The sequence below is a fragment of the Megachile rotundata genome, chromosome 10 (genome assembly GCF_050947335.1).
Source record: "Megachile rotundata isolate GNS110a chromosome 10, iyMegRotu1, whole genome shotgun sequence".
In the NCBI taxonomy this organism is placed as follows: Eukaryota; Metazoa; Arthropoda; class Insecta; order Hymenoptera; family Megachilidae; genus Megachile; species Megachile rotundata.
The window spans coordinates 11412415-11435892 of record NC_134992.1 but is presented as its reverse complement, the minus strand read 5'-3'; the positions used below and the strand labels follow the sequence as shown (position 1 = coordinate 11435892).

The window sequence follows — 23478 nt, the reverse complement described above, 5'->3', positions numbered from 1 at the left end:
ATTTCTACATTCCCCAATTCAACATTTTCCAATCCCACATTCCCCAATTCCACATTCTCCAATTTCCACATTTCCCAATTCCATATTCCCCAATTCCCACATTGTCCAATTCCCACGTTGTCCAATTCCACATTGTCCAATTCCATATTGTCCAATTCCCACATTTCCTAATCCACATATTCCCTCATATATTCCTCCGTATATTCCTTCATATTCTCCATTTTCTCAACTCACTAAATTCAATTCCCACATTGTCCAATTCCCATATTGTCCAATTCTATATTGTCCAATTCCCACATTGTCTAATTCTCACATTGTCCAATTCCTACATTGTCTAATTCCCATAGTGTCCAATTCCCACATTGTGAAATTTCCACATTTCCCAATTCCTACATTGTCTAATTCCAATATTGTCCAATTCCCACATTGTCCAATTTTCACATTTCCTAATCCACATATTCCCTCATATACTCCTCCGTATATTCCTTCATATTCTCCATTTTCTCAACTCACCAAACTCAATTCCCACATTGTCCAATTCCCACATTGTCCAATTCCTACATTGTCCAATGCCCATATTGTGTAATTTCCACATTCTCCAATTCCTACATTGTCCAATTCCCACATTCTCCAATTCCAATATTGTCCAATTCTAATATTGTCCAATTTCCACATTTCCTAATCCACATATTCCCTCATATATTCCTCCATATTCTCCATTGTCTCAATTCACCAAATCCGTAAATTTCCAAATTCCCCACTACTTCTCCTCAAATCCGTGAAACTCATTCAAAATCGAAAACACGAGGCACTCGAGATAAGACACTTCTAAAATACGATTTCTCGCCCGATAATCGCGCGATGACCTAACAGCTCGTCGCGTATTCGATATCAAACGTCGTACTTACGAACTTGTCGAGCAGATAGCTGGCTGGAAATATGAAAGGTATATACGTGATCATGTATATCATGCTGGTCATGTCCACCAAAAAACTGGTCACGCCATAATATGCCACCACGATGTTCGCGATGATGCTGTATTGGATCCATTGCATCGCGTTGCTGGAACTGTACAGCACGAAGATCATCAGGATTAGCCATCTTCGTTTGTAAACTTTTGTTTCGGCCTGGAACGTTATGATTAATGTTTTTGTTACCTAACTGTAGTTTATTAAATTTTTTTTGCCTGAATAATATTGTTTGTAACTTGATGATTCAGGGAGTTTTAAGGATTCAGATAGTTCAGGCTTTTGAAGTTTTTGGGTTCTGGGTTCTAATTAAATTCTGGGACTTAACAGTAGGACTTATGATGTCGAATTTAACACAATTTATAAAATTTCTGCTACCTGTGTTACCTCAAGTTCTGGAAATTTAAGGTGTCTAGGTAACCTTGAACACTGATATTCTAGGTACCTAGATAATCTTGAGTGCTCACATTTCTGGTATCTAGGTAACCTTGAGTGCTAACATTTCTGATACCTAGGTAACCTTGAGTGCTAACATTTCTGATACCTAGGTAACCTCGAGTGCTAACATTTCAGACACCTAGGTAACCATGAGTGCTAACATTTCTGGTACCTAGGTAACCTTGAGTGCTAACATTTCTCATACCTAGGTAACCTTAAGTGCTAACACTTGAGATACCTAGGTAACCTTGAGTGCTAACATTTCAGATACCTAGGCAACCCTCAGTTCTAACATTTCAGATACCTAGGTAACCTTGAGTGCTAACATTTCTCATACCTAAGTAACCTTGAGTGTTAACACTTGAGATACCTAGGTAACCTTGAGTGCTAACACTTGAGATACCTAGGTAACCTTGAGTGCTAACATTTCTAATACCTCGATAAGCTTGCGTGCTAACATTTCAGATACCTGGATAACCTTGAGTGCTAACATTTCTGATACCTAGGTAACCTTGAGTAACATTTCTGGTATCTAACGTACCTATAACAATGACTTGTGGTAAAATACCTTCATCATTAAAATTTCTAGTACCTAACTTTCAAGATCTTCTTAGATCCAATACCTAAGTTCTTTCATACTCATACTTTGCTACTTTAGTACCCTTTACAACCAAAGCTTAAACTTCCTTCGACAATAAATTTTCTCTCATCAAAATTCCCTTTGATGTAGATCTTACATTATCTGGATTGACTGATATTATAAATACCTTACTCTACATTACCCCAACATAAATTGCACCTAATCTAATTCACCCTCAAAGAAACCTATCTGCTTCCATATCTAAGAAATTGAACTTCACAACACAACAAAGAAACAGTTTTATTCTTCACAAGTTAACAAATACAGAAAGTTTGAAATTTATAATTTTCTCATTTCCGAATTCTGCACCCAGAAGGTATTAGTCACCTGAGTCGGTTGAACGCCACTTTCCATGGCCTTCACGTAGTCCGCCGTGTTTTTCACCATTTTCGCGTCTTGTCCTTGCTCCATAATTTACAAGAAAGCCGATTCACTCGAATCACTTATTAAATACCCCTGGTCGTTACCGCTGCCACTTCGACTTTCAATCTTTTATCAATACTCCGCTCGATTGTTCTTCGAATTTTAATCGAGCTGATCGCCTGTAAAAATACGAACAAAGAACGAACGGATTTGATTACACGTAACGACGTTGCTATCGATCAAGTACACCCAGTGTGGATGTTAATGAATTTGCCGGGTTTAGAGTACCAATTAGCGGCGAGCTTTTCTCTTGGCTTCGTTACTTGGACAACGAATTTCCAGATTAACGAGGAGAGATGAAGTAGGCTTCTGGACGAGTTGTCGCTTTTTTTAGACACGTACCACGAATAGGAAATCGACTTTCGGCTCTGGGATTAGGGTCTCTGCTGCGATGTTTTTTTAGTTGGATTTCTGTCTGGATGTAAATTAGAGGAACAATGAAAGTGTATTATATATTATATATTATAATGGGGTTAGATATCCACGCGTTAGATTTCCACGCATTAGATTTCCACGCATTAGATATCCACGCATTAGATTTCTACGCATTAGATATCCACGCATTAGATATCCACGCATTAGATTCCCACGCATTAGATTTCCACGCGTTAGTTATTTACTCGTCAGGTATCCACGCGTTAGATATTTTTACGCATAAGATTCCCACGCATTAGATTTCCACGCGTTAATTATTTACTCGTCAGGTATCCACGCGTTAGATATTTTTACGCATTAGATTCCCACGCATTAGATTTTCACGCGTTAGTTATTCACTCGTCAGGTATCCACGCGTTAGATATCTACGCGTTAGATATCTACGCGTTAGATATTTTTACACATTAGATTTCCACGCGTTAGATTTCGACTCATTAGATTTCCAGGCGTTAGTTTTTCACTCGCTAGATAGCCTCCCGTCAGGTATCCACGTGTTAGATATCTACGCGTTCCATATTTATAGGCATTAGATTTCCACGCGTTAGATTTCGACTCATTAAATTTCCACGCGTTAGTTATCCACTCGCTAGATACCTATCCGTCAGGTATCCACGCGTTATATATATTTATGCATTAGATTTCCACGCGTTAGATTTCAACTCAGTATATTTCCACGCGTTAGTTATTCACTCGTTAGATACCCACCCGTCAGGTATCCATGCGTTAGATATCTACGCGTTACATATTTATACGTATTAGATTTCCATGCGTTAGATTTCCACGCATTAGATTTCCACGCGTTAGATTTCAGCTCATTAAATTTCCACGCGTTAGATTTCAGCTCATTAAATTTCCACGCGTTAGTTATTCACTCGCTAGATACCCACCCGTCAGGTATCCACGCGTTAGATATCTATGCGTTACATATTTATACACATTAGATTTCCACGCATTAGATTTCCACGCGTTAGATACCCATACATTAGATTTCCACGCGTTAGTTGTTCACTGGTTAGATATCGACTCATCAGGTATTCACGGGTTAGATATTTATACGCATTATATTTCCACGAATTAGATTTGCACGCGTTAAATTTCCACGCATTAGATACCTACGCGTTAGATATCCACGCGTTAGATTTCCAGATTAACGAGAAGAGATGAAGTAGTCTTGTGACGAGTTGTCGCTTTTTTTAGACACGTACCACAAATAGGAAATCGTCTTTCGGCTCTGGGATTAGACTCTTTGTAGCGATGTTCTTTGCTTGGACTTCTGTCTAGATGTAAATTAGGTGAACAATGAAGGTATACACAATGGTATAGTACAATGAGAGGCAATATGTTATAATGTTTACTTCCATTCGTTAGCTGATTGCAATCAGTTGTCATTCTTTTGGACATAATTTTTTATCAAAAAACTTGAGTGTAACACTACAGAACTTATCAAAAAACTCGTCCATTCAACCACACAATATTTTCAGATTAGATTAAAAAAAGAGTGAATAATGTGACGTTAAAATGCTCAATGTAAAGTTCATGGAAAATTTCGTCAAGCATATACAAACAGATCAATACAGTGTTTGTGAATGAATAATCGATGAATTATTTATAAGCCCGTAATAAGTTTTTCTCTGTGGAATGTGTCATATAGTTCGTAACGATTGCGCAATCGGCGATTATCGATCGAGTCGAGAATAATTGACGATCGTGCGTTAATGAAAATCAAAGTGCAAATTCGTTCCGGACGAAATCGACGTTTTCCTTTGTGTTAATCCGGCCGTCGTTGAGGAGCTTATAAAGTACGATAAATTTTGACGATATCACAGATTCTTTTCATTTAATGAGCGATTTAATTGTCAATTAATTGCGATTTATTTCAAGCGTTATTCGCTGGAAATAATACATTGAGGATCGGCAGAAAATTTTGATAAAGATGATTAATGTTCTGGGAGATTATACTTTGTCCGTGTTATTTTACTTCATTTATAACGAGAAGTATTAAGCAGTAAAATTTTCTGATTCCAAGTTTCGAATTTTACTAGATTTTCTTTGTTTTTCAATTTAAAAGCGGGTAAATTTAATTTGTCGTTGCAAGTGTAATAGTTCTAGAGTTACAATGTTTCCTTTTCTATAAAATAAGTGTTGTTAAATAATATATTAGATTCCAGTAATAAGTATAGCAAGGTTCAATGTTATCTTTGGTTCACTTGCAGTCTTTACATATTTACAATGATTAATTTATTCATTTTTGCAAGGAAGTTCTAAGGTGGTCTCTTGTGTAAGTTAGAGATACTTGAATCCAGGGATATAAACTTGTGGTATGGGAATCTATACAGGGTGTCTCATAACTAGTGTAACTACTTCAATTAGGTGCTGGGGTTCGAGATTCTGAACAACTTTTCCCTTTGCAAAAATTCGCTCTGAAGCTTCGTTTTTGAATTATTAAGGAAAAACACGGACCAATCAGAGCGCGAGGATTACGCGCGCTCAGCCGCCATGCTCGAAGCTGTCTCGCGTCTGCGCACGCGTCCTCGCGCTCTGATTGGTCCGTGTTTTTCCTTAATAATTCAAAAACGAAGCTTCAAACTCCATTTTTGCAAAGGGAAATCTTGTTCAGAATCACGTCAGCTATCCCCCATTTCAGGGACCTACACTAGTTGTGAGACACCCTGTATAATTTACAGTGGTTTCAATACATTTGTTCATTTTTGAAAAGCAAGGCTCTGTGTTGATGTCATCTTTGGTTCACTTGGTGTCTTTATATAATTGCAATGGTGTTTTCAATAAATTTGTTCATTTTTGCAAAGGAAGTACAAAGGTGGTCTCTTGTGTAATGAACTTCCTATCATTTTTATATAATTGTAATTTATAGTGGTTTCAATACAGTTGTTTATTTTTGAGAAGCAAGGTTCTGTGTTGATGTTATGTTTGGTTCATTTGTAATCTTTATATATTTGCAATAGTGTTTTCAATAGATTTGTTCATCTTATAAAAGCAAGGTTGAGTATTGATGTCATGTTTGGTTCACTTGTAGTCTTTATACATTTGCAATAATGTTTTCAATAAATTTGTTCATTTTGTAAAAGCAAAGTTCAATGCTGATATCATCTGTGGTTCACTTATAGTCGTCTTTATACATTGTAATAATGTTTTCAGTAAATTTGTCCATTTTTTAAAAACAAGCTTCAATTAACTATTTGCAATGTTGAGACACTTGCACTATACATATAAAATTTTCAATATATTCGTTCATATTTTAAAAACAAGTTTCAGAGTTCATGTTATCCTTGATTCACTTGTAATCTTTATACATTTGCAATTATACATTTGTTTTCAATAAATCGATTCATTTTCAAAAAGTAAAAAAGTGTCTAAATTAAAAAAAAAATTAATCTTCATCCCCTTTGAAACGAAAGCGATATTTGCGTGAAAAAAACTTGCGAACCAATTTAATAAAGCGGGATTAAAAACCTAATAACAGAAGTTAAGTCATAACTCCAATATTTGTGCACGTGTTAAGCATAGTTGGAAACTTCCAGTTTCACCGGTGGATAAAATATATAATTACTGATAGTTTGACGTAGAAATGGCAGCTATCCTGGGGTTTGCGGATCGAAGATGTAACATGATCGAATATTTTATTACCGAGGGAGAACTGCTGTAAAAGCTTCCTGAGAACTTTCCTTCGAGAGGCTTGATCGATATTTCCCCGTTGAAAAAATAACGTCCCTGGCTTTAGGGATTAAACCACTTTTCTCGATTTGATCAGAATGAATAAACAGTGCAAGTTTAAATATTATAAATCACCAGGATATTATATTATCTTACAAGATAATGTCGTTACAAGGTAATATTCTTGCGAGATAATATGCTGGAAAAATTCGTGTTGAAAGAAAACAACCGCGAAAACAAAATAAATTGTTCAGACGCATCGGATAATATTGTTGAAGCTGTTCGAGTAATAAATGCGTCAGCGTTTTTACCTCTTTTTCTAAAGTTTGAAAGGTGTGCGTCAGACACCTGCGTGTGGACATTAAAAAGCTATAAACGTCGGGGCTTTTAAGCTAGCGCTGTGACGAATAACCAGGCAACTTTATAGGAAATCGATGGAAGCTCGATCGCGGATTCGACGCCAGTTTCATCTGGATTCCGATGTTTTAGGGTCAAGGATCATAGGATGTATCTGACGTGGACATCGAAACACCAGATTCTTCCTACTTCAACTTATTTACTTTCATTTATTCCCGATAACAGGAAAACCATCGACATGAATAACATGCGTCACATATTATACGGAGATCTCAAAGCGATTATGGAAATTTTTCGTCTAAGAAGAAACCGCGAAAATTGATACGCATAAAACCTTAACAAATTATTGAAAGATTTTAAATGAAAAATTATTTAAAAAATTATTAAATGATTAAATAAAAATGATTAAATAAAAATTATTAAACAAAAATTATTAAATAAAAATGATTAAATAAATTTTAAATTAATTTAATAATTTAATAAAAAGAAATAACTGATGGAGTCTTAAAGAAATTGAAAGAGGAAAAAAATAAAGAGGAAAAGGTTCATAAAAGCTTGCCGGACAGCAAAGAAATAATTGCAGAGAAATGTGAATGAATATAAATTTAAATCGGTTACGTCTGTCGATAAGACAAGATTGAAAGAAATTTTGAGATGCCCCAGCAGATTTTTCCTTTTACGAAATTAGAGAAAAGACTTGTTTTTGAGCAAGTTATCGAGGTTCAATGAAATCTGTAGAAAACAAAATACTCGACGGCGACTCTGTTGATCTTTATGCTACGAGACAACTACGAGATCGTTTGACGTATAACGTAATCGATGTTTTGAAAGCTAATCGTGATAAGAATGTGAAGGCAATACAACATTCCGGATGCTTCCAATCCCTATCACCCGATTATTTCGAGTTTAATCAGAGATATTCAGATATCGTACGAGTTACAATATCTCTATTAGCTCTTCTCGAACACCTCTGGTAATAAATAAAACATTTGGAGTTATTGAAAGTATTGGCATATGAAATTGCGAGATTCGAGCGTAGGTTCATTAATTTCGATTCGAAGAGTTAATTCCATTTTCCGACTACTTTACTTATTTGCAGAAATTTCACGCGAGCGATCCAATTACGTATGCATTATATATAGCTAGCCAATCTCAAAAGATAACTCGATTTACGAACCACTTTGCCGAAAGTCTGATTCGCGACCTCCACTATCTTCGAAACCTCCAATTTAGTAATTCAATAATTCACCAATAGCCTTTTGGCCTATTAATTACACGTAACTCCGAAACGTAACTCGATATTCCTATCACTTTATTCAAAATCTCATTCATCAACCTATATAACTCGACAGGAGAATGTTTGGTCATAAAACGCGAGAGTGGGTGATAATGCGAGTGGTGATACAAGGTGCGGAATGGTACGTGACGATATAGCGAGAGGTGATATAGAACGAGGGTCGACATAACGTGTGGTAACGAGTACAGAATACATGGTAATATTACGTATGGCGATATAACGCGTGGTAACTTGATGCATGGCGATATGACGCGTGGTAACTATATGCGTAGCGATATAACGCGTAGTAACTCGAAGGGTCGTGATATAACATGTAATACTACAGAATGCGTGGAATTCTTGCAAATGGCAACATAACGCGTGGTAACTCGATGCATGGCGATATAACGCATGGTAACTTGATGCGTAGCTATATAACGCGTGGTAATTCAAAGGATGGTAATATAACGTGTAGTACTACAAACTGTGTGAGTATTATACATTTGGCAATATATCGCGTGGTAATTTGGTGCGTGGCGATATAACGCGTAGTAACTCGAAGGGTCGTGATACAATGCGTGGAAGTATTACGCGTGGCAATATAACGTGAAGGAATTCCAAGCGTGGCAATATAACGCGTTGGGAATTCCAAGCGTGGCGATATAACGCGAGGAAATTCCAAGCGTGGCGATATAACGCGAGGAAATTCCAAGCGTGGCGATATAACGCGTGGTAACTTGGTGCGTGGCGATATAACGCGTGGTAACTTGGTGCGTGGCGATATAACGCGTGGTAACTTGGTGCGTGGCGATATAACGCGTGGTAACTTGGTGCGTGGCGATATAACGCGAGGAAATTCCAGGCGTGGCGATATAACGCATAGTAACTTGGTGCGTGGCGATATAACGCAAGGAAATTTCAAGCGTGGCGATATAACGCGTGGTAACTTGGTGCGTGGCGATATAACGCGTGGTAACTTGGTGCGTGGCGATATAACGCGTGGTAACTTGGTGCGTGGCGATATAACGCGAGGAAATTCCAAGCGTGGCGATATAACGCATGGTAACTTGGTGACTGGCGACATAACCCGTAGTAACTCGAAAGATGGTGATATAACATGTAATACTACAGAATGCACGGTAATTTTACGTGCGGCGATATAACGCGTGGTAACTTGATGCTTATCGATATAACGCGTGTTAACTTAATGCGAAGAGATGTAACGCGTGATAACTCGATACGTGATTATATAAAGTGTCGAAATCAGTACGTGAGGCGACACAGCGGGTGGTAATATAAATCGCGAGGTAGCTCGACGTGAGGCGATATAACGCACAGTAACTCCAATTATGATAATTCAATGCGTGACGGTATAACGCGTGATAATCCAATGTGTCGTGATGCAACGTATGGTACTGTGGAACGTGAGGCGATACAATTGACTCTCGTTATATCACCCCTAATGGTACCATAAGAACGATCTTTATCGATAAGTCTTCATAGTGTCCCATTCAGCGCTATAATACGGGAATGATATCAATTCACATTGCAAGTAAAAGTGGCAATATAAGTGTTCGCGCAACTCGATTTTCTCTCCACTTCACTCAAAATCTCATTTACGGAACTCGCTATTTTTCCCTCTCGCAACGACTCTACTCTCCAAGAGAAAAGCTCATCCAGAAAATAAAGTGCCATAAAAGAAAGTAAACTTACCTGAACGATGACGATCACGTCGATCGGTCGATCGATGAACGAGAGACAGGGGTCCCCCGATCGCGAAGCAGACGCTTCACCGTGTCTCATAAAGCGACGTTATCGTTCACTAACCCGCGAAGATCAGTAATTTCGCGCGATGAAAACGCGGCCTTCGAAACTATTTAGCCGAGTCCACGTGGCTGTCGACTACTCTTTGCGCCTTTCCAAAAAAGCTTCCCCGAATTCGCACCGGGTCAAAAATCGATGATCGATACGTTCGAGCCCTCGAACTTATCGATGGAAAGAGGGTGGGAGCATGCTCCGAAAATTTTCGCGCAAAAAAAAGAATCCGCCTCGCAACGACGAAACTTTTAGGTTTCTTCGAGGTTGTTCGACTGGTCGAATCGATTAATCGCGACTGGGACTGGATTCGTGGACGATGAAGGAGACGTTTGATAGATTCAGACAAGTAGGTTCTCTGTCATGGCTGGCTCGACAGCCGGTGCTACATCCGAGTCCACGGACCGCTGGACATTAACTAAATCCGATGGATTCGACGCGGCTCCTCCACCACCTACGTCCTTCGTTTGATATCACCAACTGGCATTCTCGCGCATGGTCCCGGACGCTCCATTGCTTCTGCGCGAGATCCCCGATGTTTCGAACACCTACATCGTGATAGCGACGCGATAACGACGCATCGTCTTCTTTCTATTGTTTCGACCACGCTTTTCTTTGCCTTTTACCAGATTTTACGATCGATTCGCTCCAAGGCCGATTTTTTCACCAAATTATGATACGGTCAAGTAGATTCATCATTCGAGTGACACAGGTGGAGACGTTCAGATATGAAAAATATCGGCGTTCACTGGTTTGCCACTTGTTCTTCAACCTTTTTGAACCTTGCACTTCTTCAAACTTTTTGAACATTGAAGGTCTTCAAACTTTTTGAATATTGAAGTTCTTGAACCTTTTTGAACCTTGAAGTTCTTCAAACTTTTTATACCTTCAAGTTCTTTAAGCTTTTTGAACATTGAAGTTCTTCAAACTTTTTGAACCTTCAAGTTCTTGAACGTTTTCGAACCTTCAAGTTCTTCAAACTTTTTGAACCTTCAAGTTCTTGAACGTTTTTGAACCTTCAAGTTCTTCAAACTTTTTGAACCTTCAAGTTCTTCAAACTTTTTGTACCTTCAAGTTCTTTAAGCTTTTTGAACATTGAAGTTCTTCAAACTCTTTGAACCTTGAAGTTCTTTAAACTTTTTGAACATTGAAGTTCTTCGAACATTTTGAACCTTCAAGTTCTTGAATGTTTTTGAACCTTGAAGTTCTTCAAACTTTTTGAACCTTCAAGTTCTTCAAACTTTTTATACCTTCAAGTTCTTTAAGCTTTTTGAACATTGAAGTTCTTCAAACTCTTTGAACCTTGAAGTTCTTTAAACTTTTTGAACATTGAAGTTCTTCGAACTTTTTGAACCTTCAAGTTCCTCAAACTTTTTAAACCTTCAAGTTCTTTAAGCTTTTTGAACATTGAAGTTCTTCAAACTCTTTGAATCTTGAAGTTCTTGAACCTTTTTGAATATTGAAGTTCTTCAAACTTTATGAACCTTCAAATTGTTCAAACTCTTTGAACCTTGAAGTTCTTCAAACTTTATGAACCTTCAAGTTCTTCAAACTTTATGAACCTTCAAGTTCTTCAAACTCTTTGAACCTTCAAGTTCTTCAAACTTTATAAACCTTCAAGTTCTTCAAACTCTTTGAACCTTGAAGTTCTTCAAACTTTATGGACCTTGAAGTTCTTCAAACTCTTTGAACCTTGAAGTTCTTCAAAGTCTTTAAACCTTGGAGTTCTTCAAACTTTACGAACCTTCAAGTTCTTGAACCTTTTTGAACATTGAAGTTCTTGAACATTTTTGAACATTGAAGTTTTTCAAAGTCCTCAAACCTTGAAGTACTTGAAAACTTTTTGAACCATGAAGTTCTTCAAACTCTTTGAACGTTGAAGTTCTTAAAAATCTTTGAACCTTGAATTTCTTCAAACTCTTTGAAACTTGTGAAGTTCTTCAAACTCTTTGAACCTTGAAGTTCTGCAAAGTCTTTAAACCTTGAAGTACTTGAAACTTTTTGAACCTTCAAGTTCTTCAAACTCTTTGAATTTCTAAGTTCTTCAAACGTTATAAACCTTGAAATTCTTCAACCTTATTGAATCTTGAAGTTCTTCAACCTTACTGAACCTTGAAGTTCTTCAACCTTGAGAACTTCAACTTCGAAATAGTCTAACTTGAACCTCTAACAATTTCTCCCTAAAATAATGAACTTTAAGTTCAATTAAATTTAGAATGAATTTCAGCCCTAACACCCATTAAGAGTTAATTAAAATTCCTCGTTGACAATCGATCGCGTCAGGATAATGGCCCACTGACGTTTCTAAAGCGAGATAACCATGACATTGAAACACGTTGCGAACGTGTTGGAAATAGTAACCGTGAAAAGGAGAAAAAGTTCACGTTGCACGATACTGGTGGGTGAACGACGACGATACTGCACGACCTGTTGCAAGGCTATCGCAAAAGTAATGGAACTTTTTACATGCAAATCGTGCGGAATAACACGATCGTACACTATTTAAACAGTGTGATTTTTCACGATGCATCATCGAACGCGATCTAAAAATAGGGAGATGTCGTCCGTTGTTGATCCGAGCTTCGACGTTCGTTAATTTCATCGGTCACTGATTATTTCAGACGATGTACTCCCGTTCCATTCATCCGCGCTAATACATTACTGCTAACTGTGTGTTCTGGCAGGTGTGAAATAGAGTTAACGCGGAAAGACGACGATATAAATTCATGGAACGAATGGACGATGTAAATTGTGTATTTTAGGAAAAAATGTTGTAGAATTTGCTTTCAATATTTGCTTCATTTTAGGGGTATGATTTGAACAATTTTTCAGTTAACAAAACAATGTTATAGTCTAGGTTTGAATATGTATGGGGATTGAATCAATGGTTGGAGCTTTTTGAGTCATTAGAATTATCGGTTTCTCATTAGCATCCTTAATTACAAGATGATCCGACATTCCCCGGAATATACAGTTCGAACTGATCGAAAGTCGATAAGCTCACAAATCCTTAAAATCCTAAACTTCCGAAACTTCAAATCCCTAAATAAATGTCAGAAAAGAATGGAAGCACAACTCAAAACACTAATGACTCGAGTCATTAAAAATCTGGTTGAATTCGTGAAAGGTTAGTCGAAAGAAAAACTGGAAATGCATTGTTGATCATGTCGATCGACATTTCCTTTGTTCCGAAGAGAACGATTGAAACGATCAAGCGATTGCGTTAAATCCTACAAATAAGGTTTCGCAACCGATGCACTTCCCCTCTGGTGCTTAGAGTTATCGTTAATTTTTATCAGCGCCAGAATTTGTTAATAAAAAATAACACACGCAGAGTATATAAACGACAGGTATACAAACACGTGGTAGTCACTAACTGCACGATTCGTGCTCGGAGCGTGATACGAGCAAATAGGATATTCTCGGAATATCGTAGCCTAAGTCCTCGCAAATCCAATTTTACTGACTATGGATACGGTGTATCTCGTATCAGAGACTGTAAAATCGTTTTAATTGCTGTTGTTCGACGGTAAATATAATGAAAACTTGAAATTGAACGCGTCTTGGGCAGCCGAAGGCGTTTAATTAACGCGCTGAATGTCATAATAGATTCAGCGATGGCATGCCAGGATATTGCATGGATTATCGTTTACTCTCGTTACATTGTTATATTTACATAAATGTATGTAGAGAGTCAGCTAATTTTAAAGAAGCAAAATTTCTGCTTAGTAAGTTCAACAATGCTAATAAACAGTTTGGCAATATAACGAGAGAATGTTTTACTATTGACAGATGTATCTTTAGAATGCAGTGCTATATATTGCATTACAACACGTTGCACTGTTGTAAGTTACACTACTACGCGTTATATGGCTGGTCTTTGTATATTACCAGCGCGTTATATCGCCATGCGTGGAACTTCTGGCATGTTATATCCCCACGCATGGAATTTCCAGCGCATTATATCCCCATGCGTGGAAATTCCAGCGCGTTATATCACCACGTGCTATATCGCCATGCGTGGAATTTCTAGCGCGTTGTATCACCAAGTGCTATATCGCCATGCGTGGAATTTCCAGCGTGTAATATCGCTACGCGTGGAATTTCCATCGCGTTATATCGCCACGCGTGAAATTTCCAGCGCGCTATATCACCACGTACTATATCGCCATGCGTGGAATTTCCAGCGCGTTATATCACCACGTGCTATATCGCCATGCGTGGAATTTCCATCGCGTTATATCGCCACGCGTGGAATTTCCAGCGTGTTATATCGCCACGCGTGAGATTTCCAGCGTGTTATATCGCCACGCGTGAGATTTCCAGCGCGTTACATCGCCACGCGTGGAATTTCCATCACGTTATATCGCCACGCATGGAATTTCCATCGCGTTATATCGCCACGCGTGGAATTTCCAGCGCGTTATATCGCCACGCGTGGAATTTCCAGCGCGTTATATCGCTATGCGTGGAATTTCCAGCGCATTATATTGCCACGCGTGAAATTTCCAGCGCGTTATATTGCCACGCGTGGAATTTCCAGCGCATTATATCGCCATGCGTGGAATTTCCATCGCGCTATATCGCCACACTTGGTATTTCCAGCGCATTATATCGCCACGCATGGAATTTCCATCGCGTTATATCGCCACGTGTGGAATTTCCAGCGCGTTATATCGCCATGCGTGGAATTTCCAGCGCGTTATATCGCCATGCGTAAAATTTCCAGCGCGTTATATCGCCATGCGTGAAATTTCCAGCGCGTTATATGGCCACGCATTGAATTTTCAGCGCATTATATCGCCACTCGCTATATCGCCATGAGTTCCATTTCCACGCGTTATATCGCTGCCTGTTGCATTATCATGCGTTATATTGCATGTTTCCCTGTACCAAGCGATACTATTATATTACATTTGATTTATCAGTCGTAATGACCTACTCAGCGAACGTGCCAAAGTGTCTGACACAATAGTTGTTTCTAGAAGCCCAGATAAGCACGTAGCCCACACATAATATTCCACTAGATCATGTCTATTTACATACCTCTCGACCAAAACATATAGTCAGCCTTATCACCGTCTGCTCTATGGAATTTTGATTTCGTTACAAATCGAAGTTATATCATCGATGCGATAACAAGCAAAAAAATAAATCATCGAATGTCCGGAGACCTAGTTAACTTCGTGAATCTCGAGTACATACAGATATTACTTTAACGATAGTTCAAAAATTATCGAATTGTCATTTTCATTGAATTTTTGTGCGAATTATTTAGTTTAACAATGTATCGACCAACGCGACAACGATAAATATTGTCGCAAGGAGTTTAAACAATTATTAGAGTTCGATTGGACTCGCTAAACGAGAAACCAAACATCAGTGGCGTGAGATAAAACGTGTCATTGGTGAGATATTTAATGGCGATCAAGTATTATCTATATTATCCTACGTGCCGTTAAGTTATGCAACGTTTAGCCGTCTACGTGAATCCTGCGTACAACACGTCCCATAAATATTAATCGTTAAGATAATTTCCATAGAAGATCCATCGTTTATCTAACGTAGCATTGTTCAGCGAGCAATTGAAGCTGCATCTTCCTTGTTTGCACAGTGCACCAAGTGTTGTTATATTATACTCAATATTTTGTAGAACAATCAGATCTTTCCTGCGATATAAGGCCATGTATATAAGGTCCTGCGATATAGTGATGATGTACACTGTTGATGTATATGTTGATTTATAATTTGACAATTTATAGTGTGGTTTATACTGTAATCTACACGTGTCACGTATATACATGGAACTTATGACCATGTTACGCGTGGCGATACAACGCGCTGGGAATTCCACGCGTGGCGATATAACGCGCTGGAAATTTCAAGCTTGGTGATATAACGCGCTTGGAATTCCACGCGTGGCGATATAACGCGATGGAAATTCCATGCGTGGCGATATAACGCGCTGGAAATTCCAAGCTTGGCGATATAACGAGCTGAGAATTCCACGCGTGGCGATATAACGCTCTGGGAATTCCAGGCGTGGCGATATAACGCGCTGGAAATTCCAAGCGTGGCGATATAACGCGCTGGAAATTCCACGCGTGGCGATATAACGCGATGGAAATTCCAAGCGTGGTGATACTACGTGCTGGGAATTCCACGCGTGGCGAAATAACGCGCTGGGAATTCCACGCGTGGCGATATAACGCGCTGGAAATTCCAAGCGTGGCGATATAACGCGCTGGGAATTCCACGCGTGGCGATATAACGCGCTGGGAATTCCACGCGTGGCGATATAACGCGCTGAAAATTCCAAGCGTGGCAATATAACGCGCTGGGAATTCCACGCGTGGCGATATAACGCGCTGGGAATTCCACGCATGGCGATATAACGCGATGGAAATTCCCAGCGTGGCGATATAACGAGCTGGGAATTCCACGCGTGGCGATATAGCACGTGGTGATATAACGCGCTGGGAATTCCACGCACGGCAATATAAGGCACTGGAAATTCCACGCATGGCGATATAACGCGCTGGAAGTTCCACACGTGCCGATATAACGCGCTGGAAATTCCCAGCGTGGTGATATAACGCGCTGAAAATTCCCAGCATGGTAATATAACGCGCTGGAAGTTCCACGCATGGCGATATAACGCGCTGGAAGTTCCACGCATGGCGATATAACGCGCTGGAAGTTCCACGCGTAGCAATATAACGCGCTGGAAGTTCCACACGTGCCGATATAACGCGCTGGAAATTCCCAGCGTGGTGATATAACGCGCTGAAAATTCCCAGCATGGTAATATAACGCGCTGGAAGTTCCACGCATGGCGATATAACGCGCTGGAAGTTCCACGCATGGCGATATAACGCGCTGGAAGTTCCACGCGTAGCAATATAACGCGCTGGAAGTTCCACACGTGTCGATATAACGCGATGTAAATTCCACGCGTGGCGACGTATCTAACTCGTGATACATCTGTCAGTACTCTGTCAATCAATTATTACAGTACACTAATTAAATTGTCACTTGATTATAAGATCATCAGTTACCAATTGATTATAAGATTTCGAAATCTCTGAATTTGAAAGTATGGTTCAATACTTGTGGTGTTATTTGTCGAATTGTGCTACACTAAAATAGCATCAGTGTACACACAGACGTGTGTGAAAGTGGCAATATAATTAGAGTTTATCAAATATTGAACCACCCGTCTCGCCAAGTAAAAAGTTAAGTACCTATTTACTCAAAAGTGTGAAATCTTCCACAAGTCCTTCCTCAAACCATAAGTTTATTTGTGACAGAGTGACCCTAACTTAAAGGTTAGTAATAGCTGAGTGATCTAGTTTCGTGTATCAAAATATGCAAAAGTTTCCTCAAAGATTAGCAATGTAGTTGTCAGAATGATAAAAGCAATCGAGTTCTGATCACTATTGCAATTTATCTAATCGAGGATGGTAATAAATAGAAAAGAATTCATACCTTAGATAGTACCCGATGAGAGCGTTGATTGGGGGAGAGAAGAACATTCGATTCTTCTGGAAGATTTACGATTTCGTTCATGATCGATAATCAGATTGTCAAAAACGATTTTCGATAGCACCCTTCTCGATAACGTTCTCGAATTCTCGCGACGGAAATCACTGGTCGAACACCGACGACGTTCTAGACACGAATAACGGAGGCCACGACTGTTAATCACAGCTGTTGAAACAACTCCGAGTTCCGTGCAGATTCATCAGGTCCCCTATCGTTACAAAACACGTTTCCTCCGATCATTCGATCGCGATTACATCTACGTATATTGCTGAGAATCGACACGAGCCGAGTCGCGATCGAACTGGAATATTAATTTTACTAACGGAAGCTGTGTTTGTGCGGTCGCGGAAAACACGCGCGGCCCAACTGATGCCAGCTTAAGATTATGTATTTGATTAGCGCAGAACTGTAGCGCTATATCGGGACGGTGACGAATTCCTATGCATTCGAGCTTTTATCAGCCGATGCGCATTTTTTTTATAACTTGAACTATCCGTTACTTGCTCGGTGCGGTCGAGACAAGATGGCGGACTTATAGGGTGTCTGAAAGTCAACGCTATAGTGACATGAAGGATTTTATTCTGCATAATAAACATTACAGACTTTTGTTGACAGCTTTTTTGTAAACACCCTGGAAGTTCCATGAGTGGCGATATAACGCGATGGGAATTCGACGCGTGGCGATATAACGCGATGGAAATTCCACGCGTGGCGAAATAACGCGCTGGAAATTCCACGCGTGGCGATATAACGCGCTGGAAATTCCACGCGTGGCGATATAACGCGCTGGAAGGTCCACGCGTGGCGATATAACGCGCTAGAAATTGCACGCGTGGTGATATAACGCGATGGAAGTTCCACGCGTGGCGATATAACGCGATGGAATTCCACGCGTGGCGATATAACGCGATGGAAATTCCACGCGTGGCGATATAATGCGATGGAAAATCCACGCGTGGCGATATAACGCGCTGAAAATTCCACGCGTGGCGATATAACGCGCTGGAAGGTCCACGCGTGGCGATATAACGCGCTAGAAATTGCACGCGTGGTGATATAACGCGATGGAAGTTCCACGCGTGGCGATATAACGCGATGGAATTCCACGCGTGGCGATATAACGCGAGGGAAAATCCACGCGTGGCGATGTAACGCGCAAGGAATTCCACGCGTGGCGATATAACGCGATGGAAAATCTACGCGTGGCGATATAACGCGATGGAAATTCCACGCGTGGCGATATAACGCGATGGAATTCCACGCGTGGCGATATAACGCGATTGAAATTCCACGCGTGGCGATATAACGCGATGGAAGTTCCACGCGTGGCGATATAACGCGCAAGGAATTCCACGCGTGGCGATATAACGCGATGGAATTCCACGCGTGGCGATATAACGCGATAGAAATTCCACGCGTGGCGATATAACGCGATGGAAATTCCACGCGTGGCGATATAACGCGATGGAATTCCACGCGTGGCGATATAACGCGAGGGAAAATCCATGCGTGGCGATGTAACGCGCAGAGAATTCCACGCGTGGCGATATAACGCGCTGGAAGGTCCACGCGTGGCGATATAACGCGATGGAATTCCACGCGTGGCGATATAACGCAATGGAAATCCTACGCGTGGTGATATAACGCGCTGGAAATTCCACGCGTGGCAATATAACGCGATGGAAATTCCACGCGTGGCGATACAACATGATGAGAGAGATATGTAGATTTAACATTTTGTTACCACACTTTTGATGTTACTTCAAATATTCAATTTGTTACAATCCTAAAGTTTCCAATTTCTAAAACTGAATTAAACAAAACTAAAACTAAAATTAAACAAATGACATGGATGGCCCAGCTGTTCGAATTGTTCGGAAACTAAAGAACATTCATAGACAAGTTGAATCGAGGATATAATTTATCGGACTAGTTCTGAAATTAATCTACCATCGCTTTTTGGTCAGTGATTACCGACAGCGTTAGTCAGACGCGCCTTAACGATAGGCAACCAGGCGCACGGTCTCAACTTGTATCTGCCAGCCGCAGGTGCAGTCGGAGAATCTGGAATTATCTTCGACTCGATAAAAGCAGGAACCTTTTACACAAATTGTCAACTCTGTTCCAAAATTCTATTTTCATAACCACAGTTTGCAAGTATTACAAAACTTTTCGTATTTGAAAAGAGAAATTATATAGAGGATAACAGCAACAAGGTTGAAAAAAGGTAAATAATTTGTTAATACTGTAACGTGTTAGACTTTTTATCCCGCGAAATTTTGTATGATATTTTAAGTTTCTATTTAATTTGTGAACGTCGTAAACAGAAACAATGACGGTGAAGTCTCGGATAAAATGTTATATAACGAACAGTGGTTTTTTCCTCGCTTCTGTCGATTTCTCAGGAAACGTCACGATTTTAATTCGAATCCGCAAAATGAAACTATAATACCGTGCACTTCGTATTAACACCGGTTCTTTTTCCAATGGAATCTAATTAAAACACTTTCTCTGTGAACGAAATGTCTATTCTTTATGGATGAGAAACTAAGAAGTTGCGTCTTCATCCTCTTCAATTATTCTTTTCGCAGCAGAAAAATATTTCTTACAACTAGGTTATCTAATTTCAGATACACATAATTTCCACTTAAATTTCTGTCTTTGCTCGCACGTAAATTGTACCTACATTTCTTAACGCGTTTCCTATTCAAATTACAGTAGACTCTCGTTACTTTGCAAACAAGGAAGTTGTAATAACGGGAACTCATGAAATTTATGATATAGACAGAGTTGTTTACCGCGGCTGTACAAGTAAGAATTGTAGCGTGTGGCGAAATAACGTGTGATAAACATAAAGGCGACAACGTTACAGGTAACGAGTTGTACCGGTGGCGATATAACTCGTGGTAAATCTACGGGGTGTTGATATAACGTGAATCGAAATACTCGACAGGTCATATAGCGCGAGGTAAATATAACTCATGACGATGTTATGCGTGGCGATATAACGCGCTGGAAGTTCCACGCGTGGCGATATAACGCGCTAGGAATTCCACGCGTGGCGATATAACGCGATGAAATTCCACGCGTGGCGATATAACGCGATAGAAATTTCACGCGTGGCGATATAACGCGATGGAAATTCCACGCGTGGCGATATAACGCGCTGGAAGGTCCACGCGTGGCGATATAACGCGATGGAAATTCCACGCGTTGTGATGTAACGCGATCGAAATTCCACGCGTGGCGATATAACGCGCTGGAAATTCCACGCGTGCTGATATAACGCGATCGAAATTCCACGCGTGGCGATATAACGCGATGGAAGTTCCACGCGTGGCGATATAACGCGCTGGAAGGTCCACGCGTGGCGATATAACGCGATGGAAATTCCACGCGTGGCGATATAACGCGCTGGGAATTCCACGCATGGCGATATAACGCGCTGGGAATTCCACGCGTGGCGATATAACGCGATGGAAATTCCACGCGCGGCGATATAACGCGCTGGAAATTCCACGTGTGGCAATATAACGCGATTGAAATTCCATGCGTGGCAATATTGCGCGCTGGAAATTCCACGCGTGGCGATATAACGCGATCTAAATTCCACGCGTGGCAATATCACGCGCTGGAAATTCCACGCGTGGCTATATAACGCGATGAAAATTCCACGCGTGGCGATATAACGCGCTGGAATTTCCACGCGTGGCGATATAACGCGATAGAATTTCCACGCGAGTGATATAGCACCTGGCAATACAATAATAGTACTACATTTTCGATTTTCCTCTCAATATGTCATTCTCTACAAAAGCATGAACTATTTGACAGAGTAATAGAATTATGACACGTCACTCGAGATGCAGTTTCCTGCGAAAGAGGAGTTTAAGCCATGTCGAATGGTGAATTACGTCTGCAATGTGTACTCCTTGGTCGGTCATATTAAATGAAGTAACGACTTTTGCACTACGCGTAATAAACACGTTAGTACAGTAAGAGATGTTGAGGAGGTGCACGGCTGTGTCTACGAGGACCTTACCTTTGCTTCAGTTCAATCTTATCGCGCGGTCCGCTCACATCTCACCGCTGGATACACCAGTTACCGATTTAATAACGGTACGAAGAGCAAACGATTTTCGATCGTGAAAAGTGCGACATCGCACGGCGAGATCCAAAATTTCTTCGATCTCGCGAGATCAAATCTCCGCGGTTCTTTGGTGGTGTGGATCACTCGAGTATGACGCGTTGACACTTTGAATAGTTTTCTCTGTGTCGTTCGATTGAACAAAATTTTAACTAAAGTGTTAAACAATAAAGATGTCTACAAAGATAGTGCGCGACAACGTTAATTGAAAAGTGGAAGAGATAAAGTTGCGAGTGATAAATTCGCTGACATTGGCCTTCGTTTAATTAGCCGCTTTGCAAACAGAAAGCAATTCCAAAATGGCACTGGTCATTTTTGCCTCCATTCTTAAATTACTTTGAATTGCGAGTCACTTAATGTGATACTTAAACGCAGAAATTAGCGAAGAAGATAGAAACATTGTATTCGACTAACTGGTTCTGACAACCGATCATGAAAACTGCGACGAGGACAAAAGTTAGTGTCACGAGTTCCGCCGAGAAACTTCGTATGCTAATAGAAAGTTAGAATGAATACAAATTAAAAATCCGGTAGAACATCGAGGAGCATCTCGGAAGCAACCGTTTTCTCCATCGAGTCCAAATTCGATTTACCGCCTTATCGACCGTATATCTGATAACTGGAACACGCATCGTATCGTACAGCGCGATTAAACATCCCAGAATCAGTCAACAGAGCCAGTATCTTGACAGCGCTTGCTCAAAGCCGATCGAATGTTTATTCCGTGAAATAGAAATTCTCAAGTTTTCTTCTTAACAATATTTCAATCCACTCGCCGAAAGAAAAATGGACTTCGAAAAAGGACTCCACAGTTTCTAACACCGTTACCATCTTTATTGCCGGGGAGACGAAAGTTGTTGAAGCGATTAGAATCGAGTAGAAAAAGTTGTCCAGCGAGTCGAAGAAATGTTCGGGTCACCTGGTATGAACCTGATGGCGGCTGGGGTCGCATCCGCGATCTGCATTCTGATCTTCAGCAACATCCTGAAGGGGTAAGTCGAAAGACAAATTTTTACTCGAAACAGATTCTCGATTTGTTCACGGCCGATCAAAATCGTGGACAGAGGTTAGAAGTAGGTCGATCGAACAGACTCGAATATTAATTTCGATCGATTTTCTTGGTCCCTGGACGCTCTGTTTAACGTTTGCTCCATTTACTACAAACCAGTCGAGTTTCTTCAGCTTCGCAGAGGAGAAAAAAATGTTCACTTTCGAGCCTTGAAGATATCGCGCACAGCCGCTAATGGCGCGTGACGTAGTCGGACACATGCTTCGTTTGTTTGTGATACGCTTTGAACGGTCTCTAGGCTTTTCTTCGTGTGTTCTCGGCGTTCTTACTGCATTAAAAGATTCTGTGGTTGCGCTGGTAAAATTTAGAAATCGAGTTTAATCACCGTGACGGTTTAATTCGATCACTAGTTTTTATGTACCATATTCTTGACAAAGTTATAAGCATCCGGATATATTATCGACGATTTGATCGATGGTTCACTGGTTTCAACCTTTCTGTAATGACTGATAATAATTTTTTAATTCTATTTTAACGCGTGGAGTAGCGCGGGTGGCAATATAACAGGTGGATTACCATATATTGCGATGTAACGTGGACATGTCACTTGTGGCAATATAACGCGTGAAAATACCGCCCGTGGTAGTATAATGCTTAGGAATACTGTTGCAATATAACGAGAGTACTGTGCATGGCAATATAATGCGAAGGAACTCCAGGAGTGATAATATAACTTGAAGGCACACCGTGGGT

General features: G+C 40.2%; 2 protein-coding genes across 10 annotated transcripts in view; one reads left to right on the top strand and one right to left on the bottom strand.

The window, feature by feature from the left end:
* Positions 1-23478, bottom strand: part of LOC100881343 (choline/ethanolamine transporter flvcr2a) — a 37268-nt gene that overhangs the window by 10241 nt on the left and 3549 nt on the right. The window contains exons 1-3 of one of the 5 annotated variants that reach the window (XM_012298583.2): positions 17513-17912; positions 2374-2588; positions 909-1127 (exon numbers count right to left, since the gene is read on the bottom strand). In XM_012298583.2, the coding sequence (XP_012153973.1) occupies positions 909-1127; positions 2374-2457 (303 nt within the window). In that variant the 5' untranslated portion in view covers positions 2458-2588; positions 17513-17912. Of the gene's footprint in view, positions 1-908; positions 1128-2373; positions 2589-9922; positions 10874-17512; positions 17916-23478 lie in introns of those variants that run through there. The other 4 variants (XM_012298582.2, XM_076536269.1, XM_012298584.2 and 1 more) reach the window with 4 other exon arrangements.
* LOC100881454 (Myosin-7a binding protein) overlaps positions 21583-23478 on the top strand; it is a 61601-nt gene continuing 59705 nt past the window's right edge. For 2 of the 5 annotated variants that reach the window (XM_076536236.1, XM_012298602.2), the window contains exon 1: positions 21585-22708. In XM_076536236.1, the coding sequence (XP_076392351.1) occupies positions 22623-22708 (86 nt within the window). In that variant the 5' untranslated portion in view covers positions 21585-22622. Of the gene's footprint in view, positions 22709-23478 lie in introns of all 5 variants that reach the window. The other 3 variants (XM_076536239.1, XM_076536237.1, XM_076536240.1) reach the window with 3 other exon arrangements.